The 22392-nt window shown below is 39.1% G+C and overlaps 5 protein-coding genes across 13 annotated transcripts in view; 2 read left to right on the top strand and 3 right to left on the bottom strand.

The window, feature by feature from the left end:
• Positions 1–968: 968 nt before the first annotated feature.
• LOC104802145 lies at positions 969–4653 on the top strand. 2 transcript variants are annotated; one of them, XM_010525614.1, is made up of 6 exons: positions 969–1075; positions 1543–1848; positions 1973–2417; positions 2783–3078; positions 3443–3797; positions 4000–4653. In XM_010525614.1, the coding sequence occupies exons 2-5, from the start codon at positions 1543–1545 to the stop codon at positions 3767–3769; spliced, it is 1374 nt and encodes a 457-aa protein (XP_010523916.1). In that variant the 5' UTR covers positions 969–1075; the 3' UTR covers positions 3770–3797; positions 4000–4653. The 2 variants fall into 2 exon arrangements, with proteins under 2 accessions (XP_010523916.1, XP_010523915.1); XM_010525613.1 differs by having other exon boundaries at positions 3975–4653.
• Positions 4654–4928: 275 nt separating this feature from the next.
• Positions 4929–8394, top strand: LOC104802144 (probable pre-mRNA-splicing factor ATP-dependent RNA helicase DEAH2). 3 transcript variants are annotated; one of them, XM_010525612.2, is made up of 7 exons: positions 4934–5330; positions 5494–5696; positions 5798–6882; positions 7344–7469; positions 7568–7806; positions 7896–8014; positions 8084–8394. In XM_010525612.2, exons 1-7 carry the CDS (start codon positions 5043–5045, stop codon positions 8208–8210), a joined length of 2187 nt encoding a protein of 728 aa, XP_010523914.1. In that variant the 5' UTR covers positions 4934–5042; the 3' UTR covers positions 8211–8394. The 3 variants fall into 3 exon arrangements, with proteins under 3 accessions (XP_019056738.1, XP_019056739.1, XP_010523914.1); XM_019201193.1 differs by lacking the exons at positions 7568–7806; positions 7896–8014; positions 8084–8394 and having other exon boundaries at positions 4929–5330; positions 7230–7437; XM_019201194.1 differs by lacking the exons at positions 7344–7469; positions 7568–7806; positions 7896–8014; positions 8084–8394 and adding an exon at positions 7102–7223 and having other exon boundaries at positions 4929–5330.
• Positions 8395–8509: 115 nt separating this feature from the next.
• LOC104803068 (pentatricopeptide repeat-containing protein At1g62260, mitochondrial-like) lies at positions 8510–10114 on the bottom strand. Its single transcript, XM_010526943.1, has one exon. The coding sequence runs from the start codon at positions 10112–10114 to the stop codon at positions 8510–8512; it is 1605 nt and encodes a 534-aa protein (XP_010525245.1).
• LOC104802143 (long chain acyl-CoA synthetase 1) lies at positions 9580–16340 on the bottom strand. Of its 2 annotated transcripts, XM_010525610.2 has the most exons (20): positions 16030–16339; positions 15851–15893; positions 14662–14816; positions 14264–14327; positions 14064–14153; positions 13925–13981; positions 13804–13852; positions 13581–13657; positions 13326–13460; positions 12607–12774; positions 12377–12487; positions 12035–12189; positions 11854–11929; positions 11644–11761; positions 11305–11550; positions 11060–11199; positions 10767–10949; positions 10560–10679; positions 10384–10433; positions 9580–10016 (listed from the first exon to the last, which is right to left on the bottom strand). In XM_010525610.2, exons 3-19 carry the CDS (start codon positions 14805–14807, stop codon positions 10386–10388), a joined length of 1983 nt encoding a protein of 660 aa, XP_010523912.1. In that variant the 5' UTR covers positions 14808–14816; positions 15851–15893; positions 16030–16339; the 3' UTR covers positions 9580–10016; positions 10384–10385. The 2 variants fall into 2 exon arrangements, with proteins under 2 accessions (XP_010523912.1, XP_010523913.1); XM_010525611.2 differs by lacking the exon at positions 9580–10016 and having other exon boundaries at positions 10241–10433; positions 14064–14172; positions 16030–16340.
• Positions 16341–20133: 3793 nt separating this feature from the next.
• LOC104802141 (DUF724 domain-containing protein 2-like) overlaps positions 20134–22392 on the bottom strand; it is a 4341-nt gene continuing 2082 nt past the window's right edge. For 4 of the 5 annotated variants that reach the window (XM_010525606.2, XM_010525607.2, XM_019201242.1 and 1 more), the window contains 6 exons: positions 22312–22392; positions 21859–21922; positions 21640–21755; positions 21400–21490; positions 21136–21279; positions 20134–21049 (listed from right to left, as the gene is read on the bottom strand). In XM_010525606.2, coding sequence (XP_010523908.1) covers positions 20358–21049; positions 21136–21279; positions 21400–21490; positions 21640–21755; positions 21859–21922; positions 22312–22392 — 1188 coding nt within the window. In that variant the 3' untranslated portion in view covers positions 20134–20357. The remainder of the gene's footprint in view (positions 21050–21135; positions 21280–21399; positions 21491–21639; positions 21756–21858; positions 21923–22311) is intronic. The other variant, XM_010525604.2, reaches the window with a different exon arrangement.

Here is a 22392-nt window from a genome sequence, read left to right as displayed (position 1 = left end):
AATGAAATTAAAAAAAGAAAAAGGAATGTGAAAAACGAAGATGTTAGAGGTTAAGCCGAATCAAATATTACCCTTCATGAGAATGATTATGTGGTATAAGAATCTACTAGTACCCCGTTCCAAAAAAGTACGTACAGAACAAAATCATGAGTTAGATTTAATTTTCTTCCCCGCACAAGCAGCAATGACAGGGAACGGATGAATTTAAGATACTGTAACATGGGTCCATCGTCGGATAAACGTGTGACACACTGACGCTGCTGTTCATTTTCAAAGATTTTTCTGAAGGATGATCTTTGTATCCGATCTAGTGAACTAAAAAGAGCTCTGAATCAATGGCCAATATATATATGCCATATCAATTGAACCAAAAATATTTGGAAATTGTTTTCACTTTCCTACCAGTATAGGGTTTACACATCATGGCAAACCCTCAGGGAGAGAGAGAGAGAGAGAGAGAGATGTAGAATGGAAAATGCATTGTCCTCGACAAAAAAGTTAAAAAGGGTAGAAATAAGTTATCATGCAAATCAACTTTTTTTTCGGGGCGTTTGCATGCATGCATGGGTGTGTGTACGTGGGAGAGAGACAAAAAAAGAAAAAAAAAGAAGAAGCTACATACAGAACATGGAAGCAAAACTGTCTCATGAAGGTAATAATATCTTTCTGTCTTTGGTGGTTAACTAAGTTAACCTACCAGAGATGAGCTTATTAGAACCAGAGCTGTAGAGAGCTTGTCTAGCCTGTAGATACACTGACACTAAATGGAGAACCCAGAGTTGGAAACTGGTTTCAAGGGACACAAGTACAGTGAAACGCCTGAAGACCAAGGTTTCTGGTCAAACACATGAATCATCAGCTTGATCTTGTTCAGTAAAAACGACATCGTTTAGTTGGGGTTATATTTGTAATTACAAAAAATTCATGGGTTCCAAACGAGAGAAATTAAAATTTTGGATTTGGGAAGTTGTCGGATTTCTCGAGAACCCAACCCTAGCCGGATTTTCTCGTCTCAGTGTCCGTCTCTCTCTTCCCGGCGCTGTCGCTTAGCCCGTCGGATAATTTCTAATTCCAGGTATCTTTGTTTCCCGATTGTTCTTATTATTCGCGTTGATTAGATTGTTGTTTTGCTGCGTCGAATTCTTTGCATTTAGCTGTTAAATCTCGACAATCTGCGAGGTTGGTGATGTCCTCCTTCAATTTACTCCGTGCGGGAAATTGTTCGTCTTTTTCCTGGAAAAGAGAGAAATTTCAACGTTGTTTTGAAACTTTTCGATTGAGTTGGTATTTTCATGTCATATATTGATCGTGTTTCCCTGGGAAATGCGCGTTTTCATCTAACTTCAGAAACTCGTTAAATCTTCTGTACAATTGCTGTAACGTGTTGGGATTTGGGTGCCGATTATCCTTGCGCGTTCACTTCACTGATTATTTGGGCAGAACTTCTGCTGCTCTTTGAATGAAACTACTTTTGATCGATTTCTGAAATTCCTTTTCCAGTCTTTCCAGGGGTTTGAAGTTGTGGTGTGTGTTTTGTTTCAGATGGGAAGCACTCGATCAGACCCAGATCTCGACGATGACTTTAGTGAAATCTACAAGGAGTATACAGGCCCTCCCTGTAATCCAACCAACAATGCTCAACACAAGGAAAAATCCAGCAAACCGTCTCTTGGTGGTTCTGATGAGGAGGAGCAACTGCCTGATCCCAATGCTGTGCCAACTGATTTCACTAGCCGAGAAGCGAAAGTTTGGGAGGCTAAATCAAAAGCTACTGAGAGGAATTGGAAGAAGAGGAAAGAAGAAGAAATGATCTGTAAAATATGTGGAGAATCAGGTCATTTTACTCAGGTATTCTGCATTTTTTGGATCTTTTTGTACTTAGAGTCATAGACTTGGATACCTTTTCGAGTAATGTATTCTTATAAGTGGGTCCTGACTGTTTTATTCACTTTGCATCATTTGCCGTATATAGGGTTGCCCATCAACTCTTGGTGCAAACCGGAAATCCCAAGATTTCTTTGAGAGGGTACCAGCTAGGGACAAACAGGTACGGACGCTGTTCACCGAGAAAGTCATAGAAAGGATTGAAAGGGACACCGGGTGCAAGATAAAAATGGATGAAAAGTTTCTGATAGTCAGTGGCAAGGATAGATTAATCTTGAGGAAAGGTGTAGATGTTGTTCACAAGGTTAAGGAGGAAGGCGAGAATAGGGGTTCTTCTGGTTCTCACAAGAGCAGATCCAGGTCACCTAGGCGGAGTCATGTTGGTCCACAAGCTCGAATTTCAGAACCTCAGAGACCAAAACTGGGATCACATGGTTCATCAAGCTTTCCAGAGCGCCCTGGAAGGCAAGATATGTTTTTGGAGAATCATGTTCGTGAGGATCAGCGGAGTTTTCCCCGGGGATCTCCACAAGGTAGGGACAGGATAGGATACATTTACAGAATGGATAGAGAACTGGTAATTGTCTCTTGTAGTCTGTCTTTGGGGAACATTGATCAGTTCTTGCTTCATTTCTGCTCAATAATATTTCTGTTCCTTAACTTTCTTTTGCAGCTAGAAGTAAGTGCTTATGTTCAAGCGTTATGTAGGTAGTAAAGTTAGTTTTGTCAGGGTTCTAGCTGGCTACGATATTCAGCAAAATTATCATATTTGCTGATGGTTTGCTCGAAATCCAGTGGTTGGCTTTTTTGATCGAAGATGAGATTACATGTCTTAATGTAGCTGTACCTTTGGCCAATGTGTTGATCAAGCAGTTAACATATTATACATTTCATGAAGCTTATGGTAGTGACAGAGCACGAAGTCGCTCGAACCATTCTAAATCTCCTGGTCGGCCTCGTTATAGTGGATGGGATAAGCCATATGGTAGGCAAAAACCGGATGTGAATAGTTATAAAACTGACAGATGGGATCATGAGAGGCGGGGCTCTGATGTTCAGTTAAGCCATCAGCTTGAACGCCCCTCTTTCCCATGGACATTTGAAGAGCTAGAGTTGGAATATAAGAGGGAGGCAATGGAGCTGGAAGGGATTCGTGATAAGGAAGAAGAGGAGGAGAATAGCAAGCATTGTGAGGTAAGGGATCCCGTGACTGATGAATTCCTGTTAGATAAAAAAAAATTGAGTTTAGGTCTGATAGCATCTATGATTTTTATAAGAACTTGATCAAGAAAGGTGTTCATATTCAGAATGAAACATGCTAGTGGCACACATTACTGGACGACAGCTAATCCATCATACAAGTTATTACCAGAGCTGTTTTATTCTCAGTTTAGAAGTTTATTTGATGGTCACTGTATGGGGAGACATGGAAAAATCACTAGTATTAACAACAAAGATGGGAGCTGCTTCTTTAAGAACATGAATTTGTTGCTTAGGATAGTTGCAGTATTTGCTTCGTGGAATTTCAACTTCTGACATCCATTTATGCGAGTTTTAGACGATCCGGGAAATGAGAGATAATTACATGAAGAAACTGGCGGCTGTAAGGGATATGAATGCTAAACAGTGGGAAGAGTTTCTTCAACTTGACGCTCAGAGGCGTCAGCAGCAAGCACGGCAGCAAATGTCAGCCTTGAGTTACGGTAGTTGTAGACAGTTTCCTTATACCGAGTTCGAGGGTTACTCTACCAATCCTTCGCATGGTGGATCCAATGTGGCCACGGATTCGAAAGGCAGATATCCAAACCATGTGGAGAACTATCCTGCAAGGCATTATGACAATTATGGTGGTTTCCAACGTGGGAAACATTATAATCCTTATTAGATCCATCCATGTACTCAAGTCCCGTTTGGTAAGTTGTTTCTCCCTCCCAGTCTGAAGAAAGACAAAAAAACGTTAAAAGTAATCTGCTGCTCTGGTTAATGGAAGCTTCTCGGTTGTTGGGTTACTGGTTCAGTAGGGGGTGATAGAGAGAGATGTGTAGTTGAGGATTCTTGAAGGTTTTATGCTGTTCTGTTTTGTGCTTTAGGTCTAAAAGCTTCCGGAAATTTCAGGGCGTGCCGGATGTGATGCAATTTCTCAATGTCCAGGGCCTTTTGGTAAGTAATTTGATGGTTGCACGCTGTATGCAACTAAGGTTTGTTCCCTACTCTGATACTTCAAAACTGATATCTTGCGTTGTCGGATAATGTTTTCGTTCTAGTCATAACTGGCAGCTCTGTTCCTCTATTGTTGTCGTATCATATTTGTACTGTCCGCAGCCTAAGAGACTTTGATGAGATACATTGTACCATAGTGTATGGGTTGTCCGTCTCTTATTTCCCCATAAGATATGTTGGGCATTCATTGTTTCATGCCCCATTGGTCATCACATCACATGCATCCATGCATGTATAGCCTCTTTACTATTATTCTAATGGACTCTTCGTTTTCCTCTCTCATCCCCAAGTGCGACTTTTGCATGTCCCGAGAGCAAATCGAGCTCTTTATATACGTGTGCATGCAGGCATGCACGTAGACCTCAAGGATACGCTTAACCAGAAGCAGATCAAGCTTGCTGCCGCTAATGCCTACTCTGCTTTCAGAATTGGAAGCCTTTTGTTTGATGCTTTCGTTTAGGTCACTTGATTCCGGAATCTGGTGACTGATTGAGTTAATGAATTAAGTTTTATCTTTGATGATGTTATTTAACCTCTTAATTTTGTTTTCATGGTTGTTGTCATCCCTTCTCCAATCAAATTGTGGTATCCGATGTTTTATTTACACATTATTATATAAAATTGACCATCTTTTGCGTGTAAGAAAAAAATGTTGCTTGGGCCATTTGGACCGATTCTTTCCCAGATTATTGGGCCGATTTATTCTCACTCTTATTGGGCCGAGCGAGATGTCCTCACAAGTTTTCTTCAAACTTCTTTGAGGCCAAAACTGACAATATCAGTAAAATCAGGGGTTAATTAGCAATTTAAGAAAATTTCGTCGCCTCCTTCCTCCAAACCAGCGTGCCCCAACCCTAGCCTCCATTGTCGCGGCTTCTGCATTTGCCCTAGGGTTTCTTCCCTCCCGTTTTAGGTACGTCCTTCGTCACGACCGGTGGATGGGTACGGAGAGGAAGAGGAAGGTGAGTCTATTCGATGTGATGGACGATCCCTCTCTATCGGCGAAGATGGCCAAACCCAACGGTTTTGGAGCTGCGGCGGCGAACATCGGAGACGGCCTGATCAACAAATGGACAGGGAAGCCTTATACGCAGAGGTACTTCGATATACTGGAGAAGAGGAGGACTCTGCCTGTTTGGCAGCAGAAAGAGGAGTTTTTTCGGACATTGAATGCCAATCAGACGCTGATACTGGTCGGTGAGACTGGTAGCGGTAAAACTACACAGGTGATGTTTCAGTTCTCTCACTCTCGGAAATACGTGTAATTGGATGGGTTTGACACTTGGTCAAAATTTCGTTGTAGATAGCCTCGAGTTCATCCGGGGTACGTATTCCCTCCCTGTTATCGAACATCAGAAGCTCATAGATCAAAATCCATCTCTTCTGCAGATCCCTCAGTTTGTTTTAGATGCTGTGGAAGCTGAAAACTCGGATAAGCGTAGGAAATGGATGGTCGGCTGCACACAACCTCGCAGAGTGGCTGCAATGTCTGTGTCAAGGCGTGTTGCTGAGGAGATGGATGTAAGTATCGGTGAAGAAGTAGGTTACAGCATTCGTTTCGAGGACTGCAGTAGCTCCCGGACTTTGTTGAAGTGAGCATTGTCTTCCTAAGCTTCTTTGTTTGAAAGTTTTATGTGTAATGTTACTCTGGTGGAGGACTCGGGCTCATCCTGTGTTTGCTCTGCCATGGCAGGTATTTGACAGATGGTATGCTTCTCAGAGAAGCCATGGCAGACCCGCTTCTCGAGAGGTACAAGGTAATTATTCTTGATGAAGCTCATGAAAGAACTCTGGCTACTGATGTGCTGTTTGGTCTTCTGAAAGAAGTCCTGAAAAACAGACCCGACCTTAAGTTAGTTGTTATGAGTGCAACCCTCGAAGCCGAAAAGTTTCAGGACTATTTTAGTGGAGCACCTCTTATGAAAGTTCCTGGGCGGCTCCATCCTGTGGAGATCTTCTACACTCAGGATCCTGAAAGGGACTATCTTGAGGCTGCTATTAGGACTGTTGTCCAGATACACATGTGTGAGCCACTCGGAGATATTCTTGTCTTCTTAACCGGAGAAGAGGAGATAGAAGATGCATGCCGCAAAATTAATAAAGAGGTCAATAATCTCGGGGACCAAGTGGGGCCTGTCAAAGTCGTACCTTTGTACTCTACACTTCCTCCTGCAATGCAACAGAAGATATTTGACGCTGCTCCAGCACCACTAACTGAAGGTGGCCCTCCTGGGAGAAAGATTGTTGTCTCGACCAACATTGCAGAAACATCTCTAACCATAGATGGTATCGTGTATGTGATTGATCCCGGGTTCGCTAAGCAGAAAGTCTACAATCCACGAATTCGTGTTGAGTCCTTGTTGGTGTCCCCGATATCCAAGGCAAGTGCTCACCAGAGAGCAGGTCGTGCTGGTAGAACTAGGCCTGGAAAATGTTTCAGACTTTACACAGAAAAAAGTTTCCATAATGACCTGCAAGCACAGACATATCCTGAGATATTGAGATCGAACCTTGCCAACACAGTCCTGACCTTGAAAAAACTGGGTATAGATGACTTGGTGCATTTTGATTTTATGGACCCTCCTGCTCCTGAGACACTGATGCGTGCTTTGGAGGTTTTGAATTATTTGGGAGCATTGGATGATGAAGGTAACTTGACCAAGATAGGTGAGATAATGAGTGAATTTCCCTTGGATCCGCAAATGGCAAAGATGCTCATAGTCAGTCCTGAATTCAACTGCTCTAATGAGATTCTCTCAGTTTCTGCTATGTTATCAGGTAATGACATTTTGCTGCTTATCTTTTATTTTTTTGCTTGTCAATTCACCTGGAGTAGAAATGTGAAGATATCCTAGCACATTGTTAATTGTAGATGTAGTAGCTCTAACCTCTGTTTCACCAGCATTGTCATGTTTCTTCTGAATTATGTCTTTGTGCATGAGATCTGAGTTAAGCATGCCATTGCCATGTTCTTACATGACCATCATCTCCGTACGGGTGATCTGTGTGCTTGCCATAATGCCATTTTACTTGATTCCATTAGTTAAGTTGTAATCAGCAGCTTTCTAGTATGAATTCTCCATGCCCATCAATGGTTGGGGATATCTAAGTAAATGCTGGTGCAGATAGTTGCAGTTTCTCAGTATTCTCTCATGAACTAAATGGTATGGTCTCGCCTCTATGCATCTGCTGACCTCTCCCATGGGCCCTCTTCTGTGATAAACCAATTCTCTCTCTAGTACCGAATTGCTTTGTCCGGCCTAGAGAGGCTCAGAAAGCTGCAGATGAAGCTAAAGCTAGGTTTGGACACATTGACGGTGATCACCTTACGCTGTTAAACGTGTACCATGCTTATAAGCAAAACAGTAAGTTATATTTTTCTATTTCTTTCTCTTTTCGATTTCAGTTGCTCTAAGGAAATGGATTAGACCATAACGAGCCTGGGGAATGTTATTTCTTGCAGGTGAAGACCCGAACTGGTGTTACGAAAACTTTGTCAACCAAAGAGCAATGAAGTCTGCTGACAATGTTAGACAGCAGCTAGTCAGAATAATGTCTAGATTTAATCTGAAGATGTGCAGCTCCGATTTTAACAGCCGGGATTACTATATCAACATAAGAAAGGCCATGCTTGCTGGTTATTTCATGCAGGTGGCTCACCTTGAACGGACTGGCCATTACTTGACCGTCAAAGATAACCAGGTCTGTATAGAATGGCATTTTAACTGATGATTGATGAAAGGAGATAGATTCCTTATTGGGGTTGCTTTGCTTGTGCATTTTTGACGCAGGTGGTTCATTTGCATCCATCAACTTGCCTTGATCATAAGGCAGAGTGGGTGATTTACAATGAATATGTCTTGACGAGCCGGAATTTCATCCGTACTGTCACAGATATCCGTGGTGAATGGTCAGTAGCCATCTTTCTGGTCTTGTTTTTCCTCTATATTGCGGTCCTTGACGTGCTTGTTTTTAACAGGTTGGTCGATATTGCACCTCATTACTACGATCTTTCAAATTTCCCGAACTGCGAGGCAAAACGTGTTCTTGAGAAGCTCTATAGGAAGAGAGAAAGGGAGAAGGAAGAAAGCAAGACTGGAAGATGAAGAAATTCTGGACTTGAATCTCTCAGCCGTTTCCTCAGCAGAAGAAAGAAAGACCATCCATGAACGGATATTGTAGTGTTGTTCCCCTGACTAATGATTCTACATGTACGGTTTTGTATAAGCACACTGCTCTTGTCCTGAGACATCGAACACTTGCTTCTTAGTTTATTGTGTACTTCATTCACTCAGAAAATTTTGCAATCCCCAAAAAAGTTTGCGCCATCAAACATTATCTTGTCAGAAACTCATAAAACTGGTCAGAGCTTAACTCCTGTGGTCCTAAATGTGAAAGGAACCCATCATCTGTCATCTAATGGAGATTCAACCCAGCTTCCAGCTTTCTGCTTTTTCGCATTCTTCTGCTTCATCAGTTTCCTCAACTCAGTGACACTTGTCCACACTCCCTTCTCACCATGAATTCTCAACAGAACCTCATATGCTGCTGGATGATCACTTCTTAGCTTTGACACTCCATTAGCAGCAACCTCTCCAAGCTCCAAACACGAATGCAATCCACAAGCCCCGAGCAATGCTCCCCAGATAACCACATCTGGCTCAAATGGCATTCCCTTTATCAATCTCTCTGCTTTATCCAACTGACCCGCCCTTCCATACAGATCTACCATACAAGCATAATGCTCCTTCTCTGCAGCTATCCCGTACTTGCTCATCGCGCTAAACTGTTCCTCTCCCTCTTCCACCAACCCGGCATGTGCACAAGCCATTAACAAGTTGATAAAAGTAACCTGATCAGGCTTGAAACCGCTCTCGAGCATCTTCCCGAATTCCTCTAGAGCATTCGTTCCTTGCCCATGTCTTGCAAAACCTCCTATCATCGAGTTCCATGAAGCTGAATTCTTCACCTTCATAGAACTAAACACAAATGAAGCAGCACTAATATCGCCTGACTTGGCATACATATCCAAGAGTGACGTTGACAAGACAATGTCACATTCCATACCGAACTTTGTGATAATGGAATGCACCTGCTTGCCCATAGGAAGCAAAGAGCACCCAGAACATGCATCTAAAACAGTTGACAATGTATAATGGCTTGGTCTATACCCAGACTCAACCATAGATTTGAATAGCTTCAACGCGACAATGAACTTCCTCCTCCGTACATAACCATTGATCATCACGGTCCAAGAAAACACATTCCTTTCACACATTTGATCGAACAATATCCGAGCTTTGTCGATCATCGTGTTTCTTATGTACCCAATAATCATTGTGTGGAAAGAAACAATGTTTCTATCAGGCATTTGATTGAAAGCTTTTTCACCCTTACCCACAAATCCTAATTTCATGTAACCCATAATCAATGAATTCCATGATGAAACATCCTTCAGCAAAATGTCATCAAATATTCGTTGTAAAGCTGTTGGATTCTTTATACTGGAGTAACCCTTAAGCAACGCAGACCCGGCATACGCGCTCAGATTAAGCCCTGAACAAATAGCAAGCGCGTGTATTTGCTCGATCAAAATCTTAAACGAAGAACCCGAAACCGTGTTCACTAGTACCGAAATAGTATGCTCATCTGGGTTCAACCCAGATCTCTGCATCTCCAGGAAAAACCAAACAACTCTTTCTGGATCTCTGGTCTCAGTCAAACCCATTAACAAGGCATTCCACGACGCGACGTCCCTCTGAGGCATTTGATCGAACAGTTCGTGGGCCTCCCTTATTCGGCGGCGTCGGACATACGCGTTGATCATCGTGTTCCATGTCGCGTTGTCAAGCGATCTAGTGTTCTGATCAAAGAGACTGCGCGCCTCCACCAAACGGTCGTCCGTGAGATAACTGTTGATCAGACGGTTGAGATTAGCTGTTGATATCGTGAAAATCCGGCGGGAAAGATGTCGGCGTAGAATAGTAAGGCTCGTGTCTAAAATACGCATCTGATGTGCTTCTATTCGCCTTGGCCCGCCGGAGTCATCATCTTGTACTTGTTTACATTGATTAAAAGGCTCACTCTCAATACGTCGTCGTATGTGTTTTAATTGACGACAAGATTTATAGTCGTGTGCGCTTTAATTGACGACAAGATTTGGAAAAGTAAATGAATCGTTCATGTTTATTTATAACTCGCTTAATGAAACCTACACGCCATAAAAAAAAATTTAATTTAAAATTTAAAATTTAAAATAATTATGATCAAACTCTGCACCTTCAACGTGTTGCGGCGGCCAATTCTCGGTACATTTCATCAATTTTCGCCTGCGACATTGAAGTTTTATCATATAGTTATAGATATGAAATCTATATTAAAAAAATATTCAGATAGACATATAATAACCATTCATCGGACACAGACCATATAATAAATAGAGAATTATTGCAAACCTGATAATAATTGAGAAGATAGTTCCTTCGTTTTTTCAGCGTAGCCGTCACCAAGTCTCTCTCCACGTCAAAAAGTATAGCCTCCACGGCCACCGCCTTTATATGCTCAAAGCCCCTCAGCTGTTTCCTCAGCCACACGCACGACCCGTATTTAAGATTTCATAAAATCCAAAAGAAATGAAAGCTGTATATGCAGATTTCGTATACCATGTTCTTCTCGGCCGTGGATTTCAGTTCGGACAGAATGTGCTGTCGGAGCTCGGGCAGAGAACACAGTTCGTCGAAACCTTTTGATAGTCCGTTAGCCTTCGCCCACAGTTCCACGCTTTCTGGGTTCGGGACAACCACCGCTACAAGCTTCGATTTGAAGCTGTCTCCATATACCCATATCTGAAAATTGAAAAGGCGAAAGATTAGGCAGATGATTGGCAGCATATTATACAGAAGACCGATCGCAGATCTAAGGGAAGAAGCCGTTACTTGCGACACACGAAACTTACATCTTCGACGACTGGGTTTTGCCCGAACACATTCTCCAAGTGTTCGAGGGCCACGTACTCTCCTTGCGAGAGTTTGATCAGATTCTTCTTCCTGTCGATAACCTTGAGAACTCCGTTTGGAAGAATCTGCCCTATATCCCCTGATCAAATCCCCCGAAAAGTAATAACACAAATCAGAATCAGAATCCAAACAGTCATTTTACTGATCATATCGTGTGATTACATATATGTGTATTATGGATCACCTGTGTGGAACCATCCATCTTTCATGACTTCTCTGGTGAGTTCAGGGTTCTTGTAATAGCCAGTAAAAAGACACTTGCCACGGATGCAGATCTCGCCGGAGGGATTGTCACCGAGAGGGTCGTAGCCCATCTCCGGGACCTCTTCCAGCCGTAACTCATTGTAGACTGACGGAACTCCAACCGTTCCGAGCATACACATCTCGTCTGGATGCCCCACCGCCGTCCCTCCCAGCGTCTCTGTCAGACCTATGTGACCGTACAACTTGCATCAGTTTCTTGCATGTTACGAAATCTGAGATAGACATTCGTTTTTAGGGTTTGGTTTTCAGAAAACAGTACCGTAGCCTTGTGTGACGAAGCAACAGCAAGTAACTCTCAAGAACTCTTCGATCTCAGGGCTTAACGGTGCTCCTCCGGACACCAGCAACCGGATCCTACCTCCCAATCTGTCTTTAACCTTTGATTCAAGAAACCGACGAAGCGATTGCTTAATTATGATCAAACTCTGAAAACATGGAAAAAATTCATCGCTGGTTTACTGTTTTGGACCTTTCTGAAAGCTATCAGATCAGCCATGGGAGAGGCATTTTTCTGACTATACCCCCGATTCATCCATTTGAGCTTGCTGAATCAATCATTCATCGACATCAGACGTCCTTGGTTCTTGTCTTGTCTCAACAGGAAATCATGTAAGAAAAAAAAAACACAGAGATAGAAGTGGAAAAATTACTATTTGTAGAGAGAGTTGAAGATGAATCTCCTTCTGGGGTTGAGTTCTTGGACAGCCTTTTGAATGCCTTCGTGGATTCTCTCGAACACCCTTGGAACTCCAGCTATATATGTCGGCTTTAGTTCTTGAATGTCATCCCTTAGAGCGTTCAGATCCTACAACACCATTCTTTCTCTCTCTCATCAAGATTTCATCTATATATTCAATGATCTCAAATCGTGTTTTAACAGTAACAAGATCGAATATGGCATAAATCGAGAACCGCACTTTTGTCACACCCATTTAGCAGGATTTATCAGCGCTCAAGAAACAAAGAAAAGAGTAGAGATGGAATATGTGTACCCCGTGGTAGTAGCCGATGGCAGCACCTTTCCGGAAGAAGTACTCCTCGTTCATGCGGTCCAATATATGAGCCAATGGCAGAAACGACAGATACACGTCGTCGGTTGTCATCTAACGTCGGAGTTCGTCCCATGCAAGCAAGAACGGATTTAGAGACCTTTGTTCTTGATTAAAAAATGTTTTTTTTTTCCGGGTTAGGGAGGGCGATATATATTATATTTGTATATAACCTTGTCATCGAATTGGTCCATGAAGAGATCGACGCCTCGAACGAAGACAGCGACGGCTTCATGGGTTAGAACCACGCCTTTAGGTTCACCACTCGTCCCGCTCGTGTACATTATCGTGCATACGTTGCACGGCTCCGGTGGCCTTATCTCTTCCGGTCTTTCTCTTCCCTTTTTTTTTTATAAAACAAGAGAATAAAAACAAATAAAACGATATATCTCCCCATTGTAATATTTTTTTAAAGTAAGTTTTGTATTTTAAAAATCAAAATATAATTTCATATGGTAGTCCAAGTGGTTTCTGTGTCTTCAGTTTATAAATGGACCGCTCAAAAGTGTGTATGTGTCATGTGCTACATGGATTAACCAAAGCGAAAACAAAGCGTTTCAATCTTGAGAAATTAGGAGGCAAACGCGCGTTCTATGACCAAACAAATAGAAAAAGTCAACGAGCAAGTGTTTGACCTTAGCGTATCTTCAAGTATTATATGTAATATTAAACTTTTTGCTTAACTTAGAAAACTGGTCCATGATGATGTCCATGTGCAACGATATCTCATTCGCTCCTCATTCGGTTTTGATTTCTTTTCATCCAAATAATGAAATGGTTTTATATATCTTATGCTTCCTCAACACGTACGGTCCACATGTCCGTATCGCTAAATATATATATATATATATATAATGAAGTTCATAAAAGAAAAAAAGAGTAAAGACGATACCAAGAGGAGGAAGTCGTCCCACGAGTATGCTTTGAGACCGGTGTGGGAAGCCTTGTGGCTTTGTTCCGCCGACACATCCGTGAAGGAAACTATTGCCTTTAGCCGTTTCACCGACTTGCATTCTGGACTCAGAAGCTGCTTTTTCATTTATTCGCTATTTCTCATTATTCCTCCAATTATATTTATATATTAATTTATTGGATAGATAAAGAAACCAACTGTGTATATATATACAACGGATATTCGGAGTCTTACTCCCTGAATCTTCTTGTCTTGGACAAACACGACATCGATATCCGCATGGTTGACGATGTAATCTACGGCTCCGGGACCTGCATTTCTTTAACTTGTCGGTAACCAAATACCATATAACCAAGATACGTTCATTTTTTTATATGAAAACCATGTATGCATGTGATGTGATGTGATATTCATGGATTCAAATGATACACATATAGATGGGGAAGGAAGCATTTACCTAATGTATCATAGAGAGGCACGCAGATTAAGCTGTGAGCGGCACATGCCTATTGCGAAAACGTGGTTAGCTTTGGACCGAATGATTTCCTTCGTAATAAAAATGTGAAATGCGGTTATACCTCCATGGCTATGATCCACTGCGGACAGTTCACTCCATAGATTCCCACCCTGCTTCCCTATGCATACATACATATATAACCACGCTATTAATTATTAGTACGAGAAAGGGTAATAATAATAATAATAAGTTTGATTTACAGGTTCAGCTCCTGCAGCTCGTAAAGCAGAACCGATCCGTAGAACCTCCTCGTATGCCTCCTTGTATGTTTTCCAGACGTACGGTCCAACCTGACCGATCAGACGACGACTAAAAATGGTTAGGAGAATGTATTTATATAATTCACACAACTTTAATAATCGAATTTGGATTATATATATAATATGATAGTAATGAATACCTTTCCATCGACAACTCGACGCCATCCGAGCATCTTGTTCCCGGGATACTCTTTCGCCGAATTGCTGCAAAATAACCATCACTCGCATTCATTTACACAAGTTAACCCACATCATACATATATATATATATATACCCCCAACAATGGCAGAGAGATGGACGATTAATTACTCTAAAGACGGTGGAAATTCCTTAATTACGTAATTCAAACAATTCACATGGAGAATCAGTTTTCACATATCGGAGTCTCGACATAGATATAAGGTATGATCCTAAAAGAGAGACTAAACCATGGCGGGAAAATGGATGACGCACTAGTCGGTCCAAAAGGGTACATATATATATATATATATATATATATCATATGAGATATCTGGATTTAATCAATAAATCAAGAACCTGAAGATGTCCCAAGCAGTGGAGATGTTGGGATCAAGAGGAGGGAAGCCATTCTCAGAGAGAAGATTCCGGTAGATGGGACCCACCGACGGCTTCCCTTCTTCCCCTCTGATGCCCTCTTCAACCTTAGCCGCGAACACCTTCATATCTTTTCCCTGTAATGAAGACAAAATCAGGCACACGATGCTTTGCATGTGACGACGACCAAACCGTACGCTAAATACAAAAGGCTTATTCGTCGTTATCACCACCCTAAGTCTGTCTGTAGTATATTTTTATTTCGTTATATGATTTTATAATAATGGGCCATCAATGATTCTTCCAAAAGGACAGTTGAGCTCAATGTATGTACCTATCCGGAATTTACTCCTTAATTTAATGCTTTTAACCTCCCAACAGTAGTTTCTATCAATATCATCGCCCGAGAATTTATATTACTAACGAATAAATAATTTTTTTGAAGAAAAAATACAATAACGACCCAAAAAATTGTATTTAATGTGAGCGTCATCGCGAGTACTTACCACACAGTACATTTATTATACAGTGAATTGATTGGAGTTCACGACCTTAATTTTCACAATTCTATTAATCTAACTAATTTGGTAGATTATATTTAATCTTACTTGTATCCAAAAGTTTGCATCGCGTCATCTAGAATATATATATCCATGGAGTTTATAAAATATATATATATGTATATATATCCATGGGAACAACGGGTTGAATATATTAAAACCTATTTTTGTCATTGTTTGCCTCTCTCTCTCTCTCTCTATATATATATATATATATATATATATATTCGTTTAGAAAATAAGTTTAAGTAGAAATTATATTAGGAAAACTAATTAACAATCTGATAATCAGCTCATATGAGAACATATCATATCCTAAACATGCATGCATGATGATTGATGGTGATAGTTCCGCGGGTTTCACTCCTTTGGCTTAATTACTTTATAAAGCATGCCAATTCAAAGAAACTCGTATCCACTCTGTTTCTCCTATTTCAAACACCCTAACCAGCGATTTTTTTTTTTTGAAAATAATAGACATATATATAAATATATATATATACATATATATTTCATATAAATAATAATAATAATAATAATAATAATAATAATAAATGGGAATTATGGTTCTCTGAAACGACATTTACTTCTGAAAGGATGGAGGAGATTACCGTGACTGCTGTAAGGCTACAACGAGAGGCGCGAATAGAGGATCTGAAATGGAACCCATTTTTCGACATTTCATAATTTATTCTTTCCCAGAAAAAAAAAATACTGATACGACTTCCGTATGTATTTGGCAAATTAAGATCATCAAAGGTTCACACGTACATACGAATTAGAGACCAACCTTTGATCAGCCGGCTAACGTACGTGGGCGTGCTAAGATCGTCCGTTCGTCTCCGATTGGTCGGATTATACCTCGTCGGTCAGAAGATGATGAAGAGCAGATCTTTTACAGAGAGAGAGAGAGAGAGAGAGAGAGAGAGAGAGAGAGAGATTTCCATGCATGAGGAGAAGAGATTGAGGTGAAGGGAAAAGAGAAAATAGGTTGGTGGGTTTATAAAAGAGGAGGAGACGGTTGATACACCATCCCCAGCGGTGCGTTTTCCGTATTCGTATGGTTTCTAAACCCTGACGTTACCAACTATTTCACCCTCACTTGCTTTCAATAAATGCCCCCCCTCTCCTCCCTCGTTTGATTATTCTCTCCACATCCATCCCCGATACCCTTTCATGCTATCTGATATTATTTTTTTCGTTATATGTATATTATATTTTTAAAAAATTTGTTGTTATAGTATTCCGTGTGTTATATGTTTCTATTATTTCAATTTTTTATTTTATTTTGCTGATTTAACGAGCTGTACATCGTTCCTTTTTCGTGAACGAGGGGTTTTATTGCATACGAAAGCTTTTCTGTCAAGTTTCCTAACCCAGAAGACTTTCCAAGAATAGATAACATCTTGTCCGTGAAATCATAAAGTTGTTTCCTATGCTATTGTTCATTTACCATCGTCGCAACTATTGTTTGTTTATTTTGTTATTTTCACAATTAAGCTCATATTGATTATGATCGTAGCTAAGATTTCAATATAAGATCGATTTTGTTCATCTATTATGATTTGGGTAAAAAATCTTGAAAAATTAACATTACTCAACGTAAAATTAAAATATTACAGTATTTATAAATATAAAATATAATATTAAAATACCAAACCCCTGAGTCCAAAAAACTCCGACAGTTAACCCCACCCTTCAGCCACTTTCTCGGTCCGATAAATTTTCATCGTTGACCTTCTATATCGTTGTTGACCCATACTTCTTCATTACATTACATTTACTGTAAATGTTATGAAAACTATATCTTAAAATATAAAATTTAAATCGTATTAAAAAAAACCCTAATTTTATGTGTGCATTTCGTCATCGACGTGAGAATCAAATGTTATATTTTCAAAGCCGGTCGTGTTTGAATTGTATTATTGTAGACAGAGGACTTTGGATGGTAAGTTGACTTTTCCGGTTTATAGGTCCTCCCGGTCCGTATCTATCATAAATAATGGATCCACAGTTTCTTGGTTTGGAACTATATTATTAATTATTTAATTTAATTACCAGCAATTAGAGTCGATGTGACGATTAACTACTTATATTAGATATTTTAGCTTTGAATAAATTACTTTAATTAAATATCGTATTGATATGATTGGACTTGGATGATTAATAACGGACCAACAAGTTAGAAAGGAGGAATCCTATAAACTGAATATTATTTTGGTTCACTCTTATAGATTTACATATTCTTACACGTGATTTAATGAATACGTTATGGGTTATCGCATTTCATATATTTTATATTATACGGTTGCGACCCATTTTATATCTATATTATGGATTAACAAGAAAGTTTATCGGTTTTATCGCCCATTAAGTAATTTAGTGGATGCATGCACATGCACGCATCACTTGAGCGTACACTAATATATAAAATAGTTTTTCAAAATTGAAAATACATAAATAAATCTGATAGAACATGAGGGGGAGAGGACATCTAACAGCTAGGATGGACCGACGTCGGAACAAATTGTAACGCTTGACCATTTATTAACACCTTTGATTTAACAACCAACCATTAACTAATTAATATTTTTTTATTCAAAATACGTATTTATATAGTTTTGGTTTTCCAACTTTTTATTCTGTTTTGATAAACAAAAGCATTTGAGCTTCATTTAATTGGTACGGCCATCTGCAAAACGTCGAGGGAAGAAGTCTTCGGAAAATTTCAAATAATGAAACTGAAGTCGGTCCATTGCGTTTGAATATCTTCGTAAACATTAATGCCAAAACCCATTTTTCATCTTAAAATAAAAATATCTTGCAGTTTGTGTAATACTTTGTGTAGGGTTATTCTCGGGTTACTCTCGGTAAAATTTTAGTTTTCAATTTTAAGATAAAGCTCCATTTACTAACCTCTTTAATTTGTAACAAATTACTTTTTCTTGTTCACTGGTAATAAAAAGGTCAATAAACATTAAAAAATTACATGCTAATAATTGAATATATATGTGTATATATACACATTAATTACTGGATGCCCAAACAATAGTCATAGGTATCCATGGGCGGACCCACATGTATGGGAGTGGGGTCCCATGCCCCCATATATTTAGGGAAAAAAAATTAATTTACTTATAATTGTTATAAAATTTTGATAAAAAAGGTTGAAGGCCCCCTTTAAATTTTTTCTTAGGTCCCCTCCCATTCTTTTTTTCTTTTTCTAATTTCTTGTTTCTCTAAATATTAGGTTTTAAAATGTCCCTTTTTAGTCTTATTTTCTATCTATTTTTTTATTTTCTCTTTCAATTCTCTAAAAAAAACACAAATCTAATATTTTTTGTTTATTCATCAATTTCTATATTTTGATCATATTTATAAATTTGTTTATATATATATATATATTCATATATTTGATTTATAGAAAAACCAATTGACAAATATTTCAAAAAAAAACTTTTTTCTAAGACAAAAAAACTTTGCATCAATATAGTAAAATTTCAATCAATAATATATCACAATATTAGTTTAGATCTCTCTCTCAACAAATTAATTTACATGATTTATTTTAGTATTTTGATGTTAAAAAAATATATTAAAGACAGATTTTTAATGATAAATTTGTGAAAATATTTTTGCGTAATCATTTTGATGATCAATTTTTGAATAATTATATAGTTTATTTTATCGAAAAAGATATATTTCAGATAATTATAAATTAAATTGTTATAGATAGATTTTAAAAAATAAAGAATAGTAAAATTTACTAATAGAAGACATATTTTATTAACTTTTTTATAGATATTTTATATATACTGCATATTTTAAAAACGGTTAAATATGTCAATATGGTTATAAGTTTTCATGTCGACAACGAAGAAATAATACCAAAAAACAAAAACAAATTATTTTTAGACTCAAGAAATGATTTTTTTCTTTCGAAGAAATAAAACTAGGACAAGACAAAGACATTACGTATGATGGGCGCCTGTATAACGAAATTTAATAAATATATAATGTTTAATCGAATTCAACAATAGTAGTGTTTCCGCAGCTACGAGTAATGTTCCAAATCTAGATTGTAATGAAAACTTGTACTTGCATATATTTAATACAAACATGAAAACAAAAATAAGACGTGGACCGACACGACAGAGAGTTCTAGATCGGTCGGAGTCTCCAACTAGGCTGACAAAGTCCTCAATCAAAATCTAACAAAAACAAATCCCATTTCAAATCCCATTACAGTTACTAATGGATCACTCGGTTGATTAGTGTCCTAATTTCCTTCATTAGTTGTATTTTAATAATATCATTATATTTATAATAATTACTTATTTTAAGTTAGAGTTGAAAATAGATAGTTCATAAACTTATAGTTTTATATATTTGATAAGAAAATTGTTTTAGTTGGATTTGTTGAGTGCCGAGTTTTCAAGTGGATATTTTAAAAATGTTATTGAAAATTTGTGGATCTTTTTTAGGTTTGTTTTGAATTCTGAATAATTAATGAGTTAACGGAAACCATTTGAAAATCAAGATCTTGGTTGAAATCTCACATGAAATTTAACCATTTATGCCAAAAAAAAAAGGGTAATAAATATTTTATTGGTGCATAAAGGATTGGATTTAAAAATGACTTTCCTTTTTCTTTTTCCAAAAAGCATAATATGTCAATTGCACGCGTTATGGCTAAATATAAATGCAAACACATTTGCATATGTACCATCGAGGACCATCTATTAATTATAACGAGTGGACTATTATTTTTCTTTTCTTTTGGGACCATAATCAACTTGTTTGAACAAAAATCGTGATCCAATGTGATCTCATATTCATCATCTGAATATCATATTTTTTATATAACATAAATAATATTTTATAAAATAACCCATAACACCTAAACTCCATCAGATTAATACCCACAAAAAAAAAAAAGACTAAACAAGTTTGCAGCAGTGGAATAGCTACAAATTCTGGTTCTAACTTCTAGGTACTTAGCAATGATTAATTATATGAACAAACATTGCATAATTAGCTACCAAAAGGCTCAGTAGTCATACCATAAGGTAACAGGCAGTTAGTTTCATTTCCAGACCATATCTATATATCATCAAGTTATATGTTTTTACCTGAGAGTGGTGAGTTCCAAGGAGCCGTGATGGTTTTCTGGAACTCGTGTTCTATATTCTGGATTGTCTGGTCAAGACTTGCAGCTTCGGACTGAAGCCGAGCTGTCTCTGTCACCATTGATTCCATCAGCTTCATCATGGCGGCCTGCTGGCCCTGCAGTTCAAGAATCTTGTTTGTGATTCCTTCCACGTCTTCTTTGCACTTGTGGCTTTTCTTCTGCTGCTCCTCAATCTCTCTCTTGACGTTTTTTATTCGGTCCAGCGTCTGCATCTGCTGGTCTTTGATGCACAGCAGCTCGTTAACTCTGCATAGCGGCGATATAGCATCAAACCCGTGTTTCTGGACATCGATAAGGCATTCCTTGACGCCCTCTAGAGTGCTTCTCGGGTCATCCAATAGCAGATTGTTGACCTTCTCGATCAGCCCAGAGAATGTGACCATCATTCCAATGGCTGACCCTTCACGGTACTCCTCTCTGGTTTCGAGCAACGGGCTGAAATGTGGTCTTTGAGGTACTGATTTGAAGGCTTCCATTGACTCGACAGTTTCCCAAATCGGCGATCTCTTCACAAAAGGCCAAACGATGGATGAATCTTGCGTCGGGGTTTTAACAACGTCAATCTCTTTCTCTCCCGGAGAGTTGTTCACTTCATTGAGAGTGCTGGTGGGAGATAGCCCTGAACCGCATAAAAACAATGATTGGAAAGGGACCATATTCTCAGAGATATATTAATACATTGGAATCTCAATATAGGTGACTTACTTAATTCCTCCTCAGCAGATGACAAATTCGCTCCGATCCATGTACTGAGAGGCTGATCTTCATCAGGGAAATTACGGGTATCTTTAGTCGTGGCCTTTTGATCACAGGAAGTTCCACCAGCCTTTTGACCAGACGCATTTCGATCTACAAGTTAACCCAACAACGATCAAATTTCCACGGGAAAAAAAACTTCATGCAATTTGATCATCCAGCCATAGATGATATTCTGAGCAGCCATTTTGTTTCGCGAAATTCAACACATACCATCAGCCTGACGAGACTCTGGGCTCATGTACATATGTGGTCGGCCTCTTTTCCTCTTGAGACTGATGTTGCTGTTTTTCTCCTCAGTCTCCTGCATAAGTTAGAACGGGATAAAACCACCAGCCGTAGAATTACAAGCGTTGGCTAACTAACTTCTGCTAATAACAAAGCTAAGTATGAACTGCTGAAAAATCAAACAACGATGATGTACACAAACAGATAAACTCATTTTTTTTTTACCTTCACTCGAGATGAACCATTTGCCGGGCCCTCCTGATTCCTCCTTGTCTGAAGTGTTATCTTCAGGGATATTTTTCCTTGAGCTTTGGCCTCTGATTCTTTCACCAAAGTTGCTGCTATGTCCAGGACCGTTTCATGGAATCAGATTCTTTTGCTGGAAATCGTGGTGCATAAGTAATATCCATCTAGAAAGACCATTTAGTTTGGCAGATCACTCACATTCTGCCGCCCCTTGCTCGAATCTGACAGAGGTATCTGCGCCAGATACTTGCTGTTTTTCTCTCTGCATATATATTCATAAGTTCATGCAGTTCATTAAGCATTCTAGGAACTAGGAGGTCCCGTCCACGCACAAGGAAAAATACAAAATTCCCACCGCAGATGATCATTACCGACTTAGCAACGTGTATTCGACAGAAAAAAAAACACACTCATGGAAGCCAGACTGCTGCAAAATGAATATCATACTTGCTGAAATCCCACGCTTATGAGGCAATTTTCGATTAGACTCTTCAGACAGTGAATATATATGTGCGCCGCATAAAAATCATCGAGGGTAATATCCGAAACCAGACAACGATTAGGAGATAACTTAAAGAGGTTAGCCAAGCCAAGTTCCTATAAAAGAATGTCAATAAGATGGAAGACAAGAGGGGAACTTTTTCAACTCACAGCTGCTGCAACTTTGTGGATCAATGCTTCGCTCTCAGTGGAGGCCTCGCCGTTTGAAGCTCCATTACACAATTCAGCAGG

The sequence above is a fragment of the Tarenaya hassleriana genome, unplaced genomic scaffold, assembly GCF_000463585.1.
Source record: "Tarenaya hassleriana unplaced genomic scaffold, ASM46358v1 Cleome8, whole genome shotgun sequence".
NCBI lineage: Eukaryota > Viridiplantae > Streptophyta > Magnoliopsida > Brassicales > Cleomaceae > Tarenaya > Tarenaya hassleriana.
This window is presented reverse-complemented; position numbering and strand designations above follow the sequence as displayed.

Coding starts and splice junctions, on each gene's coding strand:
- LOC104803068 (XM_010526943.1), bottom strand. CDS start 10,114: ATGCGTATTTTAGACACGAGCCTTACTATTCTACGCCGACATCTTTCC.
- LOC104802145 (XM_010525614.1), top strand. CDS start 1,543: ATGGGAAGCACTCGATCAGACCCAGATCTCGACGATGACTTTAGTGAA. Junction 1,849..1,972: donor AATCAGGTCATTTTACTCAG/GTATTCTGCATT, acceptor TGCCGTATATAG/GGTTGCCCATCAACTCTTGG. Junction 2,418..2,782: donor TCCCCGGGGATCTCCACAAG/GTAGGGACAGGA, acceptor CATTTCATGAAG/CTTATGGTAGTGACAGAGCA.
- LOC104802144 (XM_010525612.2), top strand. CDS start 5,043: ATGGGTACGGAGAGGAAGAGGAAGGTGAGTCTATTCGATGTGATGGAC. Junction 6,883..7,343: donor AGTTTCTGCTATGTTATCAG/GTAATGACATTT, acceptor TTCTCTCTCTAG/TACCGAATTGCTTTGTCCGG. Junction 7,470..7,567: donor CCATGCTTATAAGCAAAACA/GTAAGTTATATT, acceptor TATTTCTTGCAG/GTGAAGACCCGAACTGGTGT.
- LOC104802143 (XM_010525610.2), bottom strand. CDS start 14,807: ATGAAGGTGTTCGCGGCTAAGGTTGAAGAGGGCATCAGAGGGGAAGAA. Junction 13,658..13,803: donor GCCTCTCTATGATACATTAG/GTAAATGCTTCC, acceptor AAAGAAATGCAG/GTCCCGGAGCCGTAGATTAC. Junction 12,775..13,325: donor GGGACGACTTCCTCCTCTTG/GTATCGTCTTTA, acceptor TAAAAAAAAAAG/GGAAGAGAAAGACCGGAAGA.